This window comes from Neopelma chrysocephalum, unplaced genomic scaffold, assembly GCF_003984885.1.
Source record: "Neopelma chrysocephalum unplaced genomic scaffold, ASM398488v2 Primary Assembly neopelma1_23, whole genome shotgun sequence".
Taxonomy (NCBI): domain Eukaryota; kingdom Metazoa; phylum Chordata; class Aves; order Passeriformes; family Pipridae; genus Neopelma; species Neopelma chrysocephalum.
Genome location: NW_020897691.1, coordinates 9,032,925 through 9,046,931, shown reverse-complemented (window position 1 = coordinate 9,046,931; position 14,007 = coordinate 9,032,925). Strand labels below are relative to the sequence as shown.

The 14,007-nt window shown below is 35.4% G+C and overlaps 1 protein-coding gene across 22 annotated transcripts in view; it reads left to right on the top strand.

Annotated features, from left to right (window-relative positions):
- Positions 1 to 14,007, top strand: part of AFDN (afadin, adherens junction formation factor) — a 123,921-nt gene that overhangs the window by 56,750 nt on the left and 53,164 nt on the right. For 14 of the 22 annotated variants that reach the window (XR_003534772.1, XM_027686328.1, XM_027686307.1 and 11 more), the window contains 6 exons: positions 499 to 568; positions 2,657 to 2,772; positions 7,634 to 7,695; positions 8,575 to 8,780; positions 12,415 to 12,435; positions 13,169 to 13,314. Coding sequence is in view for 21 of the 22 variants with exons in the window: in XM_027686328.1 (XP_027542129.1) it covers positions 499 to 568; positions 2,657 to 2,772; positions 7,634 to 7,695; positions 8,575 to 8,780; positions 12,415 to 12,435; positions 13,169 to 13,314 (621 nt within the window). In the remaining variant the exon portion in view is untranslated. The remainder of the gene's footprint in view (positions 1 to 498; positions 569 to 2,656; positions 2,773 to 7,633; positions 7,696 to 8,574; positions 8,781 to 12,414; positions 12,436 to 13,168; positions 13,315 to 14,007) is intronic. The other 8 variants (XM_027686297.1, XM_027686382.1, XM_027686440.1 and 5 more) reach the window with 1 other exon arrangement.

The following is a 14,007-nucleotide window of genomic DNA, read 5'->3' as shown; positions in this document are numbered from 1 at the left end:
AGAATAAACATAATAACATGCACTACTATGATTTATGAATTATTTACGTTATCAAGAATGTTGTACGTTTAGTACTGAAGAACTGTTGCAAGTCTACTGTAGGGAATGCAAGGCCATGAACACATAAAATATGTATTTGTTTATGTGTATTTATATTTTCTCACTTGATACTTTCAAGACACATGGTGTGACTCTTGGGGATGGTCCTGTGCAGGGCCAGGGGTTGGAATCAATGGTCCTTGTGGGTCCCTTCCAACTCGGCATATTCTGTGATTCTGTGAAATTAGCTAAGAATCTGTTTTTCCAAATTAAATGATCTGTGTAAATATTTTTAGGTTCTATTAATATAAAGAATTGATACAGTATTAAAAAAAACTAATATTAACTGGACTGATGGTTGAATTTTAATTTACTAATTTTAGCTACTCTGTTCCTTGTTTGTTAAGTGTTTAACAGTATAATTTCTAAAATGTACATTAAATGTTATCTTACTTTTAGAGCTGTACAGGAAACCACATTTGATCTGGAGGGAGATGTTCACAGTGGAACAGCACTACCAGCAAGCAAGGTATTCCATGATGACTAAATAAGTAATAAATAATAATATATGTAGGTTAAATCAAAATTGCAACATCGGTAGTACTTGGGGAAGTGTGGCCAATTCATCAGTCTCCCCAGCCGTTTTCTGTTGTGGATGGGCTCAGGTATCATGTGCATTATTTTTTTTGGTTTGAGGCTTTTTTTCCCACAAAACTCTTTTGTTTAAATTTGTATTGGCATTTTGGCATGCATTCCCTGTCAAGAATAGTAACATTTTTTAGAAAGGGAAATTCCTCGAGCCTAAAGTGGTTTCTCCCCAAACTGACACATGCAAGTAGAGATTTGTATTAAAACTGATCATCGTTACCTTGTGTGTGTAGCATATGGCATTGTCATCTGTGATCGAGTAAATAAATGTTTTATATAAAATGTGAAAGGGTGTTACATTTTACTTTAACTAGGCTTTTTAAATTTAATGGATGTGACTTTAGGCTTCATTAGAGCTCCTGTACACACATTGCCTAAACAAACTGTCTCTGCAGTCATAATTATAAACATTTTATGAGGTGGTAATCTTTTCTGGCTTGCTTTCTGCACTGTCTGCTAATAAATTTTGTGTCAGAATTGCGTTTTACAAGAGCACAGTAAAATGACACAATGGTTAATGCCTTACTTGACTATGATCACATGCCTCAGATGAAATGAGAGAGTGAATTATTTCAGCAGTACGAAATGTAGTAATCCTCCCAGAAATGCATTTCCTTTTATGTTTTATTACTACTATCATAAAATTGAAATACTTGTAAATATTTAGTGATATTAATGTGTCAGTGTAGGTATTAAAAATACTCTGATAGCTTTCGAATATCTTTGTTAGTCTTTTTTTTTGCCTTGCCACAGTCTTGATTCAGTTTCTCTACTTTCTTTTTAGAGTTGTGATTGTGCTTTCTTTTATCTTGTGTGTGCTCTTTACCTACCTCTGTTAGGAGTTTATTTAGTGACATTTCAGAAGGAAGAACAGAAACTTTGTAAACTAATAAAATGTCTTAAAACTCAGAGTAAGAGTTTCTGATACGACTTCATATCCTTTTCACACTCATTAGAAAAATACTAGTGGACCTAGGGATTATTGGGAAAATTTATTTTCTTTTCTAGTTGTACTGTTTGAGAATGTATATGACATCTTGTTAACTCACTGATCAATCACTCATTTTCTAACAGTTGCTGTCTTCTAAGTTTGCTTTTCCGTTTGGAAAACGGGTAACAGTAACTTTAATGAAAGTTCTTTGAGATATGATGATGAAAAGTGGTTCTGTGATTGGCATGTCAGTACTGAAAAAAATATTTTGCTAAAACTTGTTTTGAGATGCACTTTTTGGTAGGTTTTCTTATGTCAAAGCAAATTATTTGGTCCTAGAAACTTCTTATGAAGTGTTGAAACACTTCATATATTACTAATGTCTCGTTTTCAACTCTATACTGAAAATAATTGCTATGTGTTTTGCTGCTAAAAGCAGCGTTTGTCCCTTTCCTGGTAGAGTTTGATGTAATTGGAAATTAAAAATTAAAAGCTTCCTATTCAGGAAAGAAAATAAATTAAATGGTACATAAAAAAATAACATAGTTTGAATTGCCACTTCTTGTCTTGGAAAACTGTGTACTGTTTAGCAGATCAGAGTTTCCTTAAGATCAGGATAAATTATGTTATGGGTCAGTAGTGTAAGCACTTTGAACTATTGCAGAATCAGGGTGGGGGAGCATGGACAGTTTTAAATCAGTAAATATGTTTAACTTTGTCTCTTACCTAAAGTTTTCATTACCAACTCGTTCGTAGTTTGTATTGATATCTATGCAACTTTTAAAGACATTTGAAAGTTTCATTATAAGTTCTTGCAGTGCATTAACAAAGAGCTGCTCTCTGGCCATTGTGGTCTGTTGAATTGCAAGCAGTGCTTCATTGTGGTGGAAACACCTGCTGAGCTGCTGGTCGCTGTGCCATACCCCTCTCTTCTGTTCTCCCATCTCTTTTCAAGCCTCAAATTGACACTTCATTTTAGTAATGTCAAGCTAATCCAGTGTTTGTATGCTAAGCACCTGTCCTGCTGTTTTGAATTAGAGCACCAGCAGGCTTGATGGTGACAGGACATCATCAGCATCCAGCACAGCTGAACGAGGAATGGTGAAGCCGATGATTAGAATAGAACAGCAAGATTACCGCAGACAGGAAAGCAGGTAGGAAACATGCAACCCATTACTTCTCATAATTGAAAAAACTGGATAAATTGTTCCAATAGATCAAACATCATAATAGTAGAGGTGTGTTAAAGTATTTTAAGCAGTCTGGTTTTCCCCATGGAGAATGAGGTTTTCTTTGAGATCTTGTTCCAGATAAACCTCAGGATTGACAAGCAAAGCAAAACACTTCAAAATACTTAACAGAATACTGAAGCAAAGGATTACTTTATTTTTTTTTTATTTGCAGTTCTCTTTGTGAAGTCAGGCTGACAGTTGTGTCACAGCATTGTTGATTTGTGGTTAGGCATGTCATGTGAAATGTCTTCAATAACAAAAGGACAATTATTTGAAATTTTCATTTGCCAGTGGCAAGACGTGATTTCCTCTGGAGAGTGAAATAACCAGGTCATTGCTATTTCTACTGTAGTGTTGTCAGCAGGTGTGGACTCTGTCCTTTAAGATACTTAAAACCTGAGGGGACAGGGTAGTGAGCACCTTGCTTTAGTTAACCCCATTTTGAGCAGGGAAATTGGACCAGACGATCTCTAGAGTTCCTATCACACCTCAGTGAATCAGTGATTATGTGAACAGAATTTTTTTCAAATCTTTAGAAAAATACAGGATTATATTGCTGTCTACCTGAATCAGCTTTTAAATTTAGATGAACAGCTATGATAAATGGATGAAGGGTAAGGCAAATGTGCTGCAGGGATAAAACGTGCAGTGATTCAAGTTGTAATGCTTGTAGTATGAAGCTTTTAGTACCCTTAGATGGATTTATTATTCACTAGACAGAGTTCAGAGATCTGAGTGGTAGAAAAAAATACAATCAAAAAAGAGCAGAAAATTGTACTTCTGCCTGTACTTGAATGATCAAGTGTTTTGTAGAAAGAAAATATTTTAAATACTTTCAGTGAAGTTGCAGTAGAATATAACTCTGCTCTACTCTGCAGTCTCTTGGTAGAGTATCTGGGCATTTTGAGATTCTTTTTCAGAACTGCTTTTATTAAGGTTACTGAAGATTTAACTCCTCCTTATTGAATTACTAGTATTTTTAACTGTAATTTTCCTCTTTCATAAAAGATGACCAAAACTTCTTTCAGAACTTTTTATAGCTTTTCAGAAGTTCTTGAGGCTGCTGCTGTTAGTATTTCTTGATCTGTGTATGTGTGTGAAGATTATTAAATTTCTATGAAGAGGATTATCTTGTGCTGTAGTTCTTTATTTCAAAAACACAGAGCCATCTGTGAGCTGCATTTTGGCTTTATTTTGTTGTATTTTTTAAAACTTTTAAAATTCTTTCTGAAGAGAGTACTCATTGCTAGTCTTTACAGTTTTTTTCACCTTGGTTCCTTTGTGCATGAAGTATTTTTACAGAGGCACACCTAAATTTGTGATAACTACAACCACAGAAATCTTTACCACCAGCGCTGGCATTGATACTTTATTTCCTGTATATATCTTACATGTCTATAGTATGTGTTGTGTAATCCCAGTGTTATTTATCCAAATACAGCATTTCTATCATGTGCTCTTTCTCTCAGATTCACCGTATTGAGATTGACAAATTAGCAAAGTCAGAGTGTCAAATTAGGACTTGGCAAATTAGGCAGTGTGTTGCTCAAGTACACTGAATTATTCCCTTTTGTGGATGTATTTTGTGGATCTTTAATTAGTTTTCCTCTAGGATACTCTGGTCTCATTTTGTGAACTGTAAGGATAGTAATCCTGAACTGCTATATTTGTTTGAAAAGCAAAAAAAATCTTCACTGAGCAGTTGCAGGTTCTTGTTGCTGTACAACTAATCCACCCCATATTGCCTCATGTGTCTACTTTTTGTGTGTTCATCACTACTGTTCAAAGGTGAATAATAAGACAAATAAGACTTTTTTTCCTACAACTCACTGAATGGGTTGAAGACCAAAGATTAGAACTTGGCTGCCATGTTTTTTCATTTCTAGAAAGAAAAATAATTGAGAACTGAGAGCATAACTCCAGTTTACTTATTGGGTATAGTTGTTCTGATTGAAATGTGATTCTTGGAAATAAAATATAATGACTATTTAGTTAAAGATTGCAGTCATACATGCTCATTAGATAACTGACTACAATTAGTATGGGCAAGCATATCATAAAAATCAGAAAAGATCATTTTTGCCTTGGATACCTTTCAAGAGTTCTTAAAGATATGATTGGTTGGAAATAAGAATAGTGATAGAAAAGTGGTGTTAACTAAATGCAGACACTCACCCGATTCCTAATTTTAACATGCTTTACAAAATTTATACATAGCTAGTAGGCTGGCTAAAACAATCACACAAGGATATTTTCATTTTTATGCAGTTTATCAGAGACAATCTAGGAAAATACAGAAATACCTAGAGAATGTACTTATGTTTTTAATGCAATTTTAAAGTGTAGTATTACCTGATACTATACTAAGAGAGAAGGCAACCCCTAATCAATATTTTACGGCCCTCCCAGACATAACCTAACTAGACTTTCAGACTGGTTTAGCTCAAAGAATTTCATCACCATAGAGAGGCTTTATCTATAAAAGAATAGCATGAAGATAATATATACTTAAAATGTATCCAGTAATAAAGCAGGTTGGGCAGCTGCTATCATATCAGAAGCACAGAGAATTATTTTAACTTAGATTTCTAATTTGCAAAGCTTAATTAACGTTCTTTTATGTATGCTTAGGTGAAGGCAGAAGATGGTACAGGGGGTTGGAACTAGATGATCTTCAAGGTCCCCTTCCAACCCAAACCATTTTATGATTCTGTGATTAGTTGAGGGGAACTCCTATTAAGGTAGTTAAATAATTGAGTTACTGCATCTGTTCCTAGACAAGTAATTTACAGGTAAAACTAAATTAACATTTTTTAAAGAGTACTTCATATTAACTTGTCTCTGAAAGCCGATTTCCAAATTTCTGTAAGCAATCCTTAACTAATCGTATCAGCTCTCATCACTCGTGACACGTCTCTCATTGGCTGTGAATTCTGTTCCTTCATTTGTGCTGAAAGACATCAATATCATTTTTTTCTAAATAAAATAAAATAAATCCTTCAGCTGCAATCTGTAACTGGTTTACTAGCCAGTTTGTTAAAATATTTCTATGCCTTATTATCGTTCCTTTAACGACAGATTAAAAATTTCTCTGGAGTTGTCACTATAGTTCTACTTTTTACTGCTGTGTATTAGTTATTATTCTATGGAACTAATTAAGTTTTCAGTGAAGATGATGCATTCTCGACAGTGTGAAGATAGTGAGAAATTAGTTCATTTTAGATTTATAGCAATAGAAAGAGGTGAAATACTACAATTTACACACCAGATGAGTGCTTTTCATAAAGAGAGCATGTTGCCATGTTTGAAATGTAACTGAACTGGCAGAAATTTGTGTACATATTGCCCTGCTGTGACTGCTGTTCCTTAACTTTCAGCTCCTCAGAACTTGGATTTGCTTAATATAGGTATTATCTAGATGGCATAACTGAGTTCTCTCTGCTGGTTTAAGGTTTTGCAAGTTTAAAAAAGAAAGGCAAGCAACCAAACAAACCCCCCACAAAACCCTAACTTTTTGATTCAATATGCTAAAATTTAATTTTAGATCTTTTAATATCAACCTTCAAAGTTTTTTTGTGTTTGTTTTTTGCTTGTTTTGGTTTGTTTGTTTTTTTTTTTTACTACAGAAGATAGCTGAATAAAGACTTTCAATGTCCTATGTCTGCTTTGTGGCATAAGTAATAATACTCAGGAGAATGAGGTTTATATAATTATATTACATTAGTTTCTTTATCACAGTTGCTGGGGAAAGTATTTGAAAGCTACCTGTGTTACATGTGCTTAAAAATGATTATTGCATGAAGGTAATGTTAAGCTGCTTTTACTTATTTGCAAAAAATTAGGTGCTCAACTGCAGAGAACAGCTCATTTAATGCTTTTACTTTAGGGAGGAATGATTGGTTAGATATCAGGCAAAGGTTCTTCACTCAGAGAGGGATTGGGCACTGGAACAGGCTCCCCAGGGAAGTGGTCACAGCACCAAGCCTGACAGATTTCAAGAAGCATTTAGATGATACTCTCAGGCACATGCTATGACTCTTGGGATTGTCCTGTGCAGGGCCAGGAGTTGGTCTTCAATGATCCTTGTGAGTTCCCTTCCAACTCAGGATATTCAATGATTCTGTGAAAAGTGCTTCACCTTTTGCAGACACCAGAAAAATCAAATTTTGTTCAGTTTTCTATTTTGTGATTTCTCTGATGGGTAGTGGTAAAAACTAGCCCTACAGTCAATTACAGCGAGGGTGTAATTCTGGGCCTCCTGCGATGACTGCTGTTTCTTAATGTAGTGTAGCAACAGCCAGGTGAGGCTAGGGGCTAGATTTGACCTTCTTTTCCTCCTTACCAGAAAAAAGTACAAATAGGTTCACTAAGTCCTCATCAGTTTTGAGGGCATTAAAGGCAGCAAAGTACATTTGTTGTAACCAAGCTGATGTTCCAGGCAAAGCTTCATTCACTTACTTTCATGTGTCCATGAATAATTTGTTATTTGAATCCTGTCAATAGCAGATGGTAAACTGATCCTGTAAGTCTGCTGTGCAGTGCAGAAGAGGGTGTTCATTAATATCACAGACTCGACAGTTAAAGTCTGTATTTTGATCTATTGTGTTGCTGTCAAACACAGCTTTGAATGATTCTGGAGGAAAGGTAAAAAAAAGGATCATTTTGTGGAAGGATGTTGTGTCAACATTTGGAACCAGTGTATTTGGAGAAATCTGTCATTTTACAGTGGAATTCATATCATCTATGTGGATTGTTTGTTTTGATTGTTCTCATCTTTCTTTAGATCTCAGGATACCCATGGACCAGAACTGATACTACCTGCCAGTATTGAATTCAGGGAAAGCTGTGAGTAAATTGTGAAGTTACAACACTACCATGTTGACACCTTTTTCTGTACTGTAATATTTCAGTGAGTTTGAAAACTTACAGATAATTTAAGTAAACATTGAAAAAAATAATAATGTCTGTACAGGTGACAGACAATCTAGATAGACAACTAGATCAAACAATCTAATTTGTTTTATTGGGAGGGTGAACAGATACTTCAGATATTGAGGCAGGTTCATGCGTATCTAATTCTAATTGCATTTCAACTCTTTATTTTCAGATACTGAAATAAAATGTGAAAAAAATTCTAATCCCATCTCCTCAACAGTATTCATTTTCTTCTATACAGTTCTCTATGCCTTGGATAATAGATTATGTCTTGGTCAAAATCCATTTTATATTAAATTTGATTAGGTTAACATTTTCATTTAGAATTTCATTTTTATTATCTTGCTCCCCAGGTTTTTAAGGCCTCAGATCTGGTAGAAAAAAATCATACCAGAGATTGTTCAGACTCCAAATATTTGAAACTAAATAGGTCTGTGAGCAAACAAATACTGATTTTTTTTTTTTAATTTTTTTTGTATGGAAGCTTTGTAGGAATAAAATGTACAAGAGAAATCTTGCATTTTCCCGTTCCCTTGAAGATGCAAATTCTCAGCAAAGAGATAGAAAATAGTACAGAAATGTTTCCCAATGATCAGATTTTCTATCTTTCTGTAGAAGTGTGTTGTTAATATGCCTGAGTAACTGTAGGACATAATAGACAATTAAGAGTTCAAATTCCTGTAAGTGTCTCCCCTCTCCCCCCAACCAAAGAAATCATCTATGCCTCAAGTTATGAAAATTTTCTTTCTGTCTTTGGCTTTATGTATTTTTTTTCCTCTTTGTCTACAGCTGAAGATGCCTTCTTATCTGCCATTATAAATTACACAAATAGCTCGACAGTTCATTTTAAGCTGTCACCTACATATGTGTTGTATATGACATGTCGGTATGTATTGTCCAACCAGTACAGACCTGACATCACTCCTGCTGAGCGTACTCACAAAGTCATTGCAATAGTCAACAAGATGGTGAACATGATGGAAGGAGTGATACAGGTGAGTTACTCTGCAAAAATACGTCAAGGGAATTACATACATATTGTTGGTAATCTAGCAAACTACTTAGTCTCTTGCTTAGTCTGACCCCTAACAACAGTGGGTTAAACTGTAATACCTACATTGATTGCCTGTATGGAGGTTTGCTTTTATGTCAGTGAGTAATGTCAGTGGTAAGAAACTCTCTTCTGAGCAATGTGGGAAGTTAGGGAGTGGCTGTTGCTCTGAAGATACGTTCCCTGACGAGGTCAATCTTCTCTAGAAGGTAAGATCTTTGCAAACATTTCTGGCTGTGAACACTTGCAGAACAAGTTGGATAGGCCTATTAAAGAATACTGTATAGGTAGCAGTTGTTTGCACTGACTGATGCTTGAAGTGAACATGTTAAAAAGATTCATGACTCTTTAGTTTTGATCTTGTTACTTTTGCAACTTTTGTAACCACAAAACTGGCAATAAAAACTTGGACTTTTTGAACCAAGCTGACACAATTGGTTTATAAATAGAAATACAAGTTCTCAAATGTTCCAACGTTTTATATGTAGTCTAACGCTATTGCTGCTTTATGTGCAAGATTTCTACAGAAGCACTGGGTGAGTTCTCTTTAGTGTAGGAATGCAGGATAAGATCCATAGGGTCTGTGAAGTTAGACAATACCTTGCACTGTGTAACTTGATAAAATGGTCATATCCTCAAAAAAGAGTTAGTTTGGGTATCTCTAATAATTAATTATTGCAACTTCTCTGTCTGCAGGTTTTTCTCAGAGGAGAAATCAAAATACGTTTCTGTATTTATTCAAGGAGGTGTATTGCAAATAGTGCTGCCAGAGTAGCTTATATAGAGCAAGGATGCTGCTACACTAAGCACTGTAAGAACATAACAAATGCGTCAGTCCTCCCTTAGAGAATTTACAATGCAAGTGTTACACAACAGGTTGATTAAGGAAGAATAGGAAAGTAAACAACAGGAGTGGCATGAAAGTCACAGCAAACCAAAACTGTTCAGCTTTTTTTCTCATTTTGTAAAGATTGAGTGGAGTTTTTAGCAGGGGGAATGTCATCATTAGACAGGTCTGTAAACTTATACAACAGGCTCCCAAGAAAGAATGGGAGAAAATGCCAGTGTTGGGGACATTTTGTAATAAGAAAATAAAGATTAGTCTTCTGCGTATGTTCCAAAGCTGATCTGAAGGTAAAGGGCAGTTGGAATCTGAAGTGAAGAACTAGTACGTTGCTTTGAATCTTGATGTCGCAGTGGATATTGGATAAAATTGAAATGGTATCAGAAATTAAATATTCAGGTTCTTTTATGAAAAAAAAAAAAGGAAAATCTGGTTGTGGAAGAGGGGAGACTGGCTGTAGTGGAGAAAATGAACTGGAAGCAGCCTGCACGTAAGCAATTCAGCTGGGAGAATGGAAACAGAGAAAGCGCAGGCTTCAAATATAAACTGGAAGTTACAGTTCTTATTCAAAAAAAGTCACTCAGTTTATACTACTATCAATGATCCAAACAAGACTTTGAATGACAGAGGTTGGTACAGTGGGAAAGCAGAGATAATGTTCTCCATTGTTGGTGTTGAACGACTAACCATGTAGCTGTCAAAAGATACTGGAGGGCTGGACTCAAATATCAGTTCGATTTGAGAACAAATCAAAGCTAGAAAGTACATTATCCTCTGAAAACGTTCATTTACAGCACTGAGAAGGGCTTCCCAAATCATGTGCAGCCTTGTGGTTGTTTTTCAAGCAACTGTATTTTCTATAATCCTGATAATACTATTACAAAACTGTTAAAACCAAGTGGTTGTCTGGACTGTCCTTTGTGAAAGGCCGTTTCTGCAGCTTTGTAACTCCACAGTTGCAATCTAATATCCAACCTAAATTTTAAGGAACACATCAACAAGGAAGTGTATTTGTGGTTTGTGAAAGATGTTACCTAGTTGCAAGAAATAAACCAAAAAGAGTCAGAGGTTGCATAAAAATTAAGAGGAGGTTCTTTCAAATGTTATGCTGAAGAAGCTGGAGGAAGGAGGGAAAATCACATGGGGGACAAAAAAGTAAAACTTCATTGAATTTCAGGGTTAATGGGCTGGAGGCAAAGAAACGCATTGCTTGTAATGAGCAGAAAAATGTCTTCAGCTTGGACCTGTCTTAATGGAGTATAAACAGTAGGAGCTAAGCTAGGTCAAATTGCTTCATCTTAGTTGTAAAATAAGTTATATTGATGGCCATCACAGTTAAATTACCATGTAATAAGTCATATCACAATAGCTTTTTTGTATGTCTGACTGTAAAGCATTCCTGCACTAAAAATGATATGAGGGTGTGAGAGAGAAAACAAATAGGAGGCAAGGGGAGAGAGACACCCTAAACAGAAGTAGTGAGAAAGTGTACAAATCCTGTGCTGTACTGCGGCAGTAAAATAAATGGTTTAGATCCTAATTTTGCCTGCCTAGATCAGAAAGTCTCTTTACAAAATTACTCAAGAAGTGCTTGCTAACAAATTAAATCTGTGACTTTCCGTAGTCTCTTCATTAGTGTATGCAAATATTATAGATGATTTAATATGAGATAGGAATAAAATTGGAGAGATCTATGAGAAGGCTCAGGGCTTTCAATAAAAAACTAGGAATAGAAACTATATATAAAAAAGCCATTTTTTGTATCCTGATTTTTTTTTTTCTCCCAATCATTCTGTGGCATTTTTCATCCTTTTTAAATTTTAACATTCATTTGTAGAAGGAGCATCTCCTTTTGTTCTGTGCCAACACATCTTCAATTGGTTCAGAGTGCTTTGGTTGGAAAGGGAAAAGAAACAAATTTGGGGGTTGGAGTTCTAAATTATAATAGTAACGGCAAATATTGTCTCAAATATTTGCATCTAAGCTCACTGTGTTGCAGGGGGAGAGTGATCTGAATAGAAAGCCAAAAATAATTAAGAGCTCAGTTTTAAATAATCAGACAAACATATCTGTTGGGATCTTTTTTTTTCCCCTCTTAAGTCAGTGTACCTTTATATGTACCAGCATTTAAGAAACTTAGTGTGATATTTCATTTGAATCTTTTGTTGTTTAAAATGGTCTTTTTGTTCTTTAATTGAAAAGCTATGTATTAAATCTGTCCTAGGTGTTTTATGTATTTTGTTTGCTTTTGAATGTTGTTAGTTGGGTTTTTTGTTTTTGTTTTTGTTTTTTTTTTAGTAGGGGTTTTCTGTCTCTCTTTGTATGTGTTTGTATATTGTCTCCATTGCAGCAGTGTGGGCAAATAGCTCCCTGGATCTGTTACTCAGATGGCTAGTTTCCCCATTGCCTGCAAAAAGTTCTAGGGGGTTTCTGTGGCACACTGAGCATGGAATAACCAACTAGTTTGGGATGTCAGCTGCTATAAAGCATTCCTTGGATGAATTGTGACATGTGGGCACTTCAGTTTGTAGCTGTTGTGCTAGCAGTCCTATTAAAATAATTAGGTTTTTAAAAGGAGCTCAGTTGCATCGCAGCTACTGATTAATGCATCTGTGTATAACTCTGAACATGTGTTGTACCTTCATATTTAGTGTTTGATTTCTAAAGCTTTCATGATTGTTCACAAGTTTCTTTCTTCTATTCTGTTTGATTTCCTTCGTCCGTTTTTCTCCAGGAGGTAGACCAGGTTGATCAGGTAGGATATATTGCTGGGAACTGATCCTAGCTATGTTGGCTTAGCTCAGTTTCTCATGCTGCTTTCATATCAAAATACAATACTCAAACAGCTGGACTTGAACAGTTCATAACACTCATTCAGCAACTGGAACATGCAGTACTAAAATCCTTTTTTGACTTTGCAACTTTTACGGCATTCCATAATTTCTGCTTAACGCACTTCAATGTGGATATGAAATGACCAAAGTTCTTTTTCTTCCCTTTATTTTCTTTTTTTGTTGTTTGTGGTTCCTATTCTTTGGATTTCATCTGAGATTGCCTGGCCTGGCATTTGTGGTCGGGAGATGGTGAGATAGATCAGTACTTGATACTGAATCACCTGGTATCACAGCCAGTGAGCGCAGTATCAGCGTGGCAGTGGGCAGTAGTGAATATGCGCTTAAAAGTGCACAGATTACCAGATACTGCGTTCTGATAAGCTCTTAGCACTAGATGCTTATGTTGTGGCTTTATTGATATGGCTATTGGCATTCTATCAGATGTTCGTGTGTTCAGTGAACATGTTAAAATTGAACTCACTAGTTACAGCACTTGCAATATTACATGCAAACATTTTGCAAATATCTGGTATCTGAGAGATGTGTGGTGAAATGGGAAGAGGTACTGGTCTATCTTTTGGAGCCTTTTTAAGCTGCCATGCTTTATTTGAAAACTCTTTCCCTGTATTATTTCTTGCTTCTTTACACTTACAGAAACAGAAGAATATTGCTGGGGCACTTGCCTTTTGGATGGCAAATGCATCTGAATTACTGAATTTCATAAAGCAGGACAGAGATCTTAGCCGAATTACTGTGGATGCACAAGATGTTTTGGCACACTTGGTTCAAATGGCATTCAAGTAAGGCTTTCAAACTTAATGTTTTACTTACCGTATTCTGTGTTTCTGTGGTTTTTAGAAAAACTTCACATTTTTGTCAAATTGTAGGTATAGCAATAATGTCTTTTGCCTATTGGTAAATATCTGAGAATTTATAAGAAAGGCTAGAGTTACTTCTTCAGACAGATGCCTTGTTTTGTGAATATGGATCACTGAGTTTCATCTGTTAGCTGTTCTAGTGAAAGTTGAGGCTGCCAATGAAAATGTTAGGGAAATGTTATTTAAATTTAGTTTTGTTGATTGTTCTCTCTTAATTTAATGTGAGAATGTGAGGAAAAGTTATTTTTGCTGTTAATATACAAATACATAGGATTAAATATTTATGGTCTCTAAAGTAATGAATCTTGTGCTCTTTAAGGGCTTCTAATTATAATCTACTTTCATAGCTCTCATGAATAGCGATTTGCTCAGTGGTTTTTTTGCACAGTTTTTTTTTTTCTTAAAAGTAGAAGGACATGTTTTGGCTTGGAGTAAAAATCAAATTATGGTTGTCAGCTCAGGCAATTACAATACTGATTAAAAGAAAATTTGAAAGAAGTACCCAAAGGGAAGGGAAACCCTCAGAGGAAAGGGTCCTTGAACAAAGACAACAACATTGACTGAGCACAGCACTAATCAACGAGAAAGGCTTAATTTTTGTTCATATTTAGATTT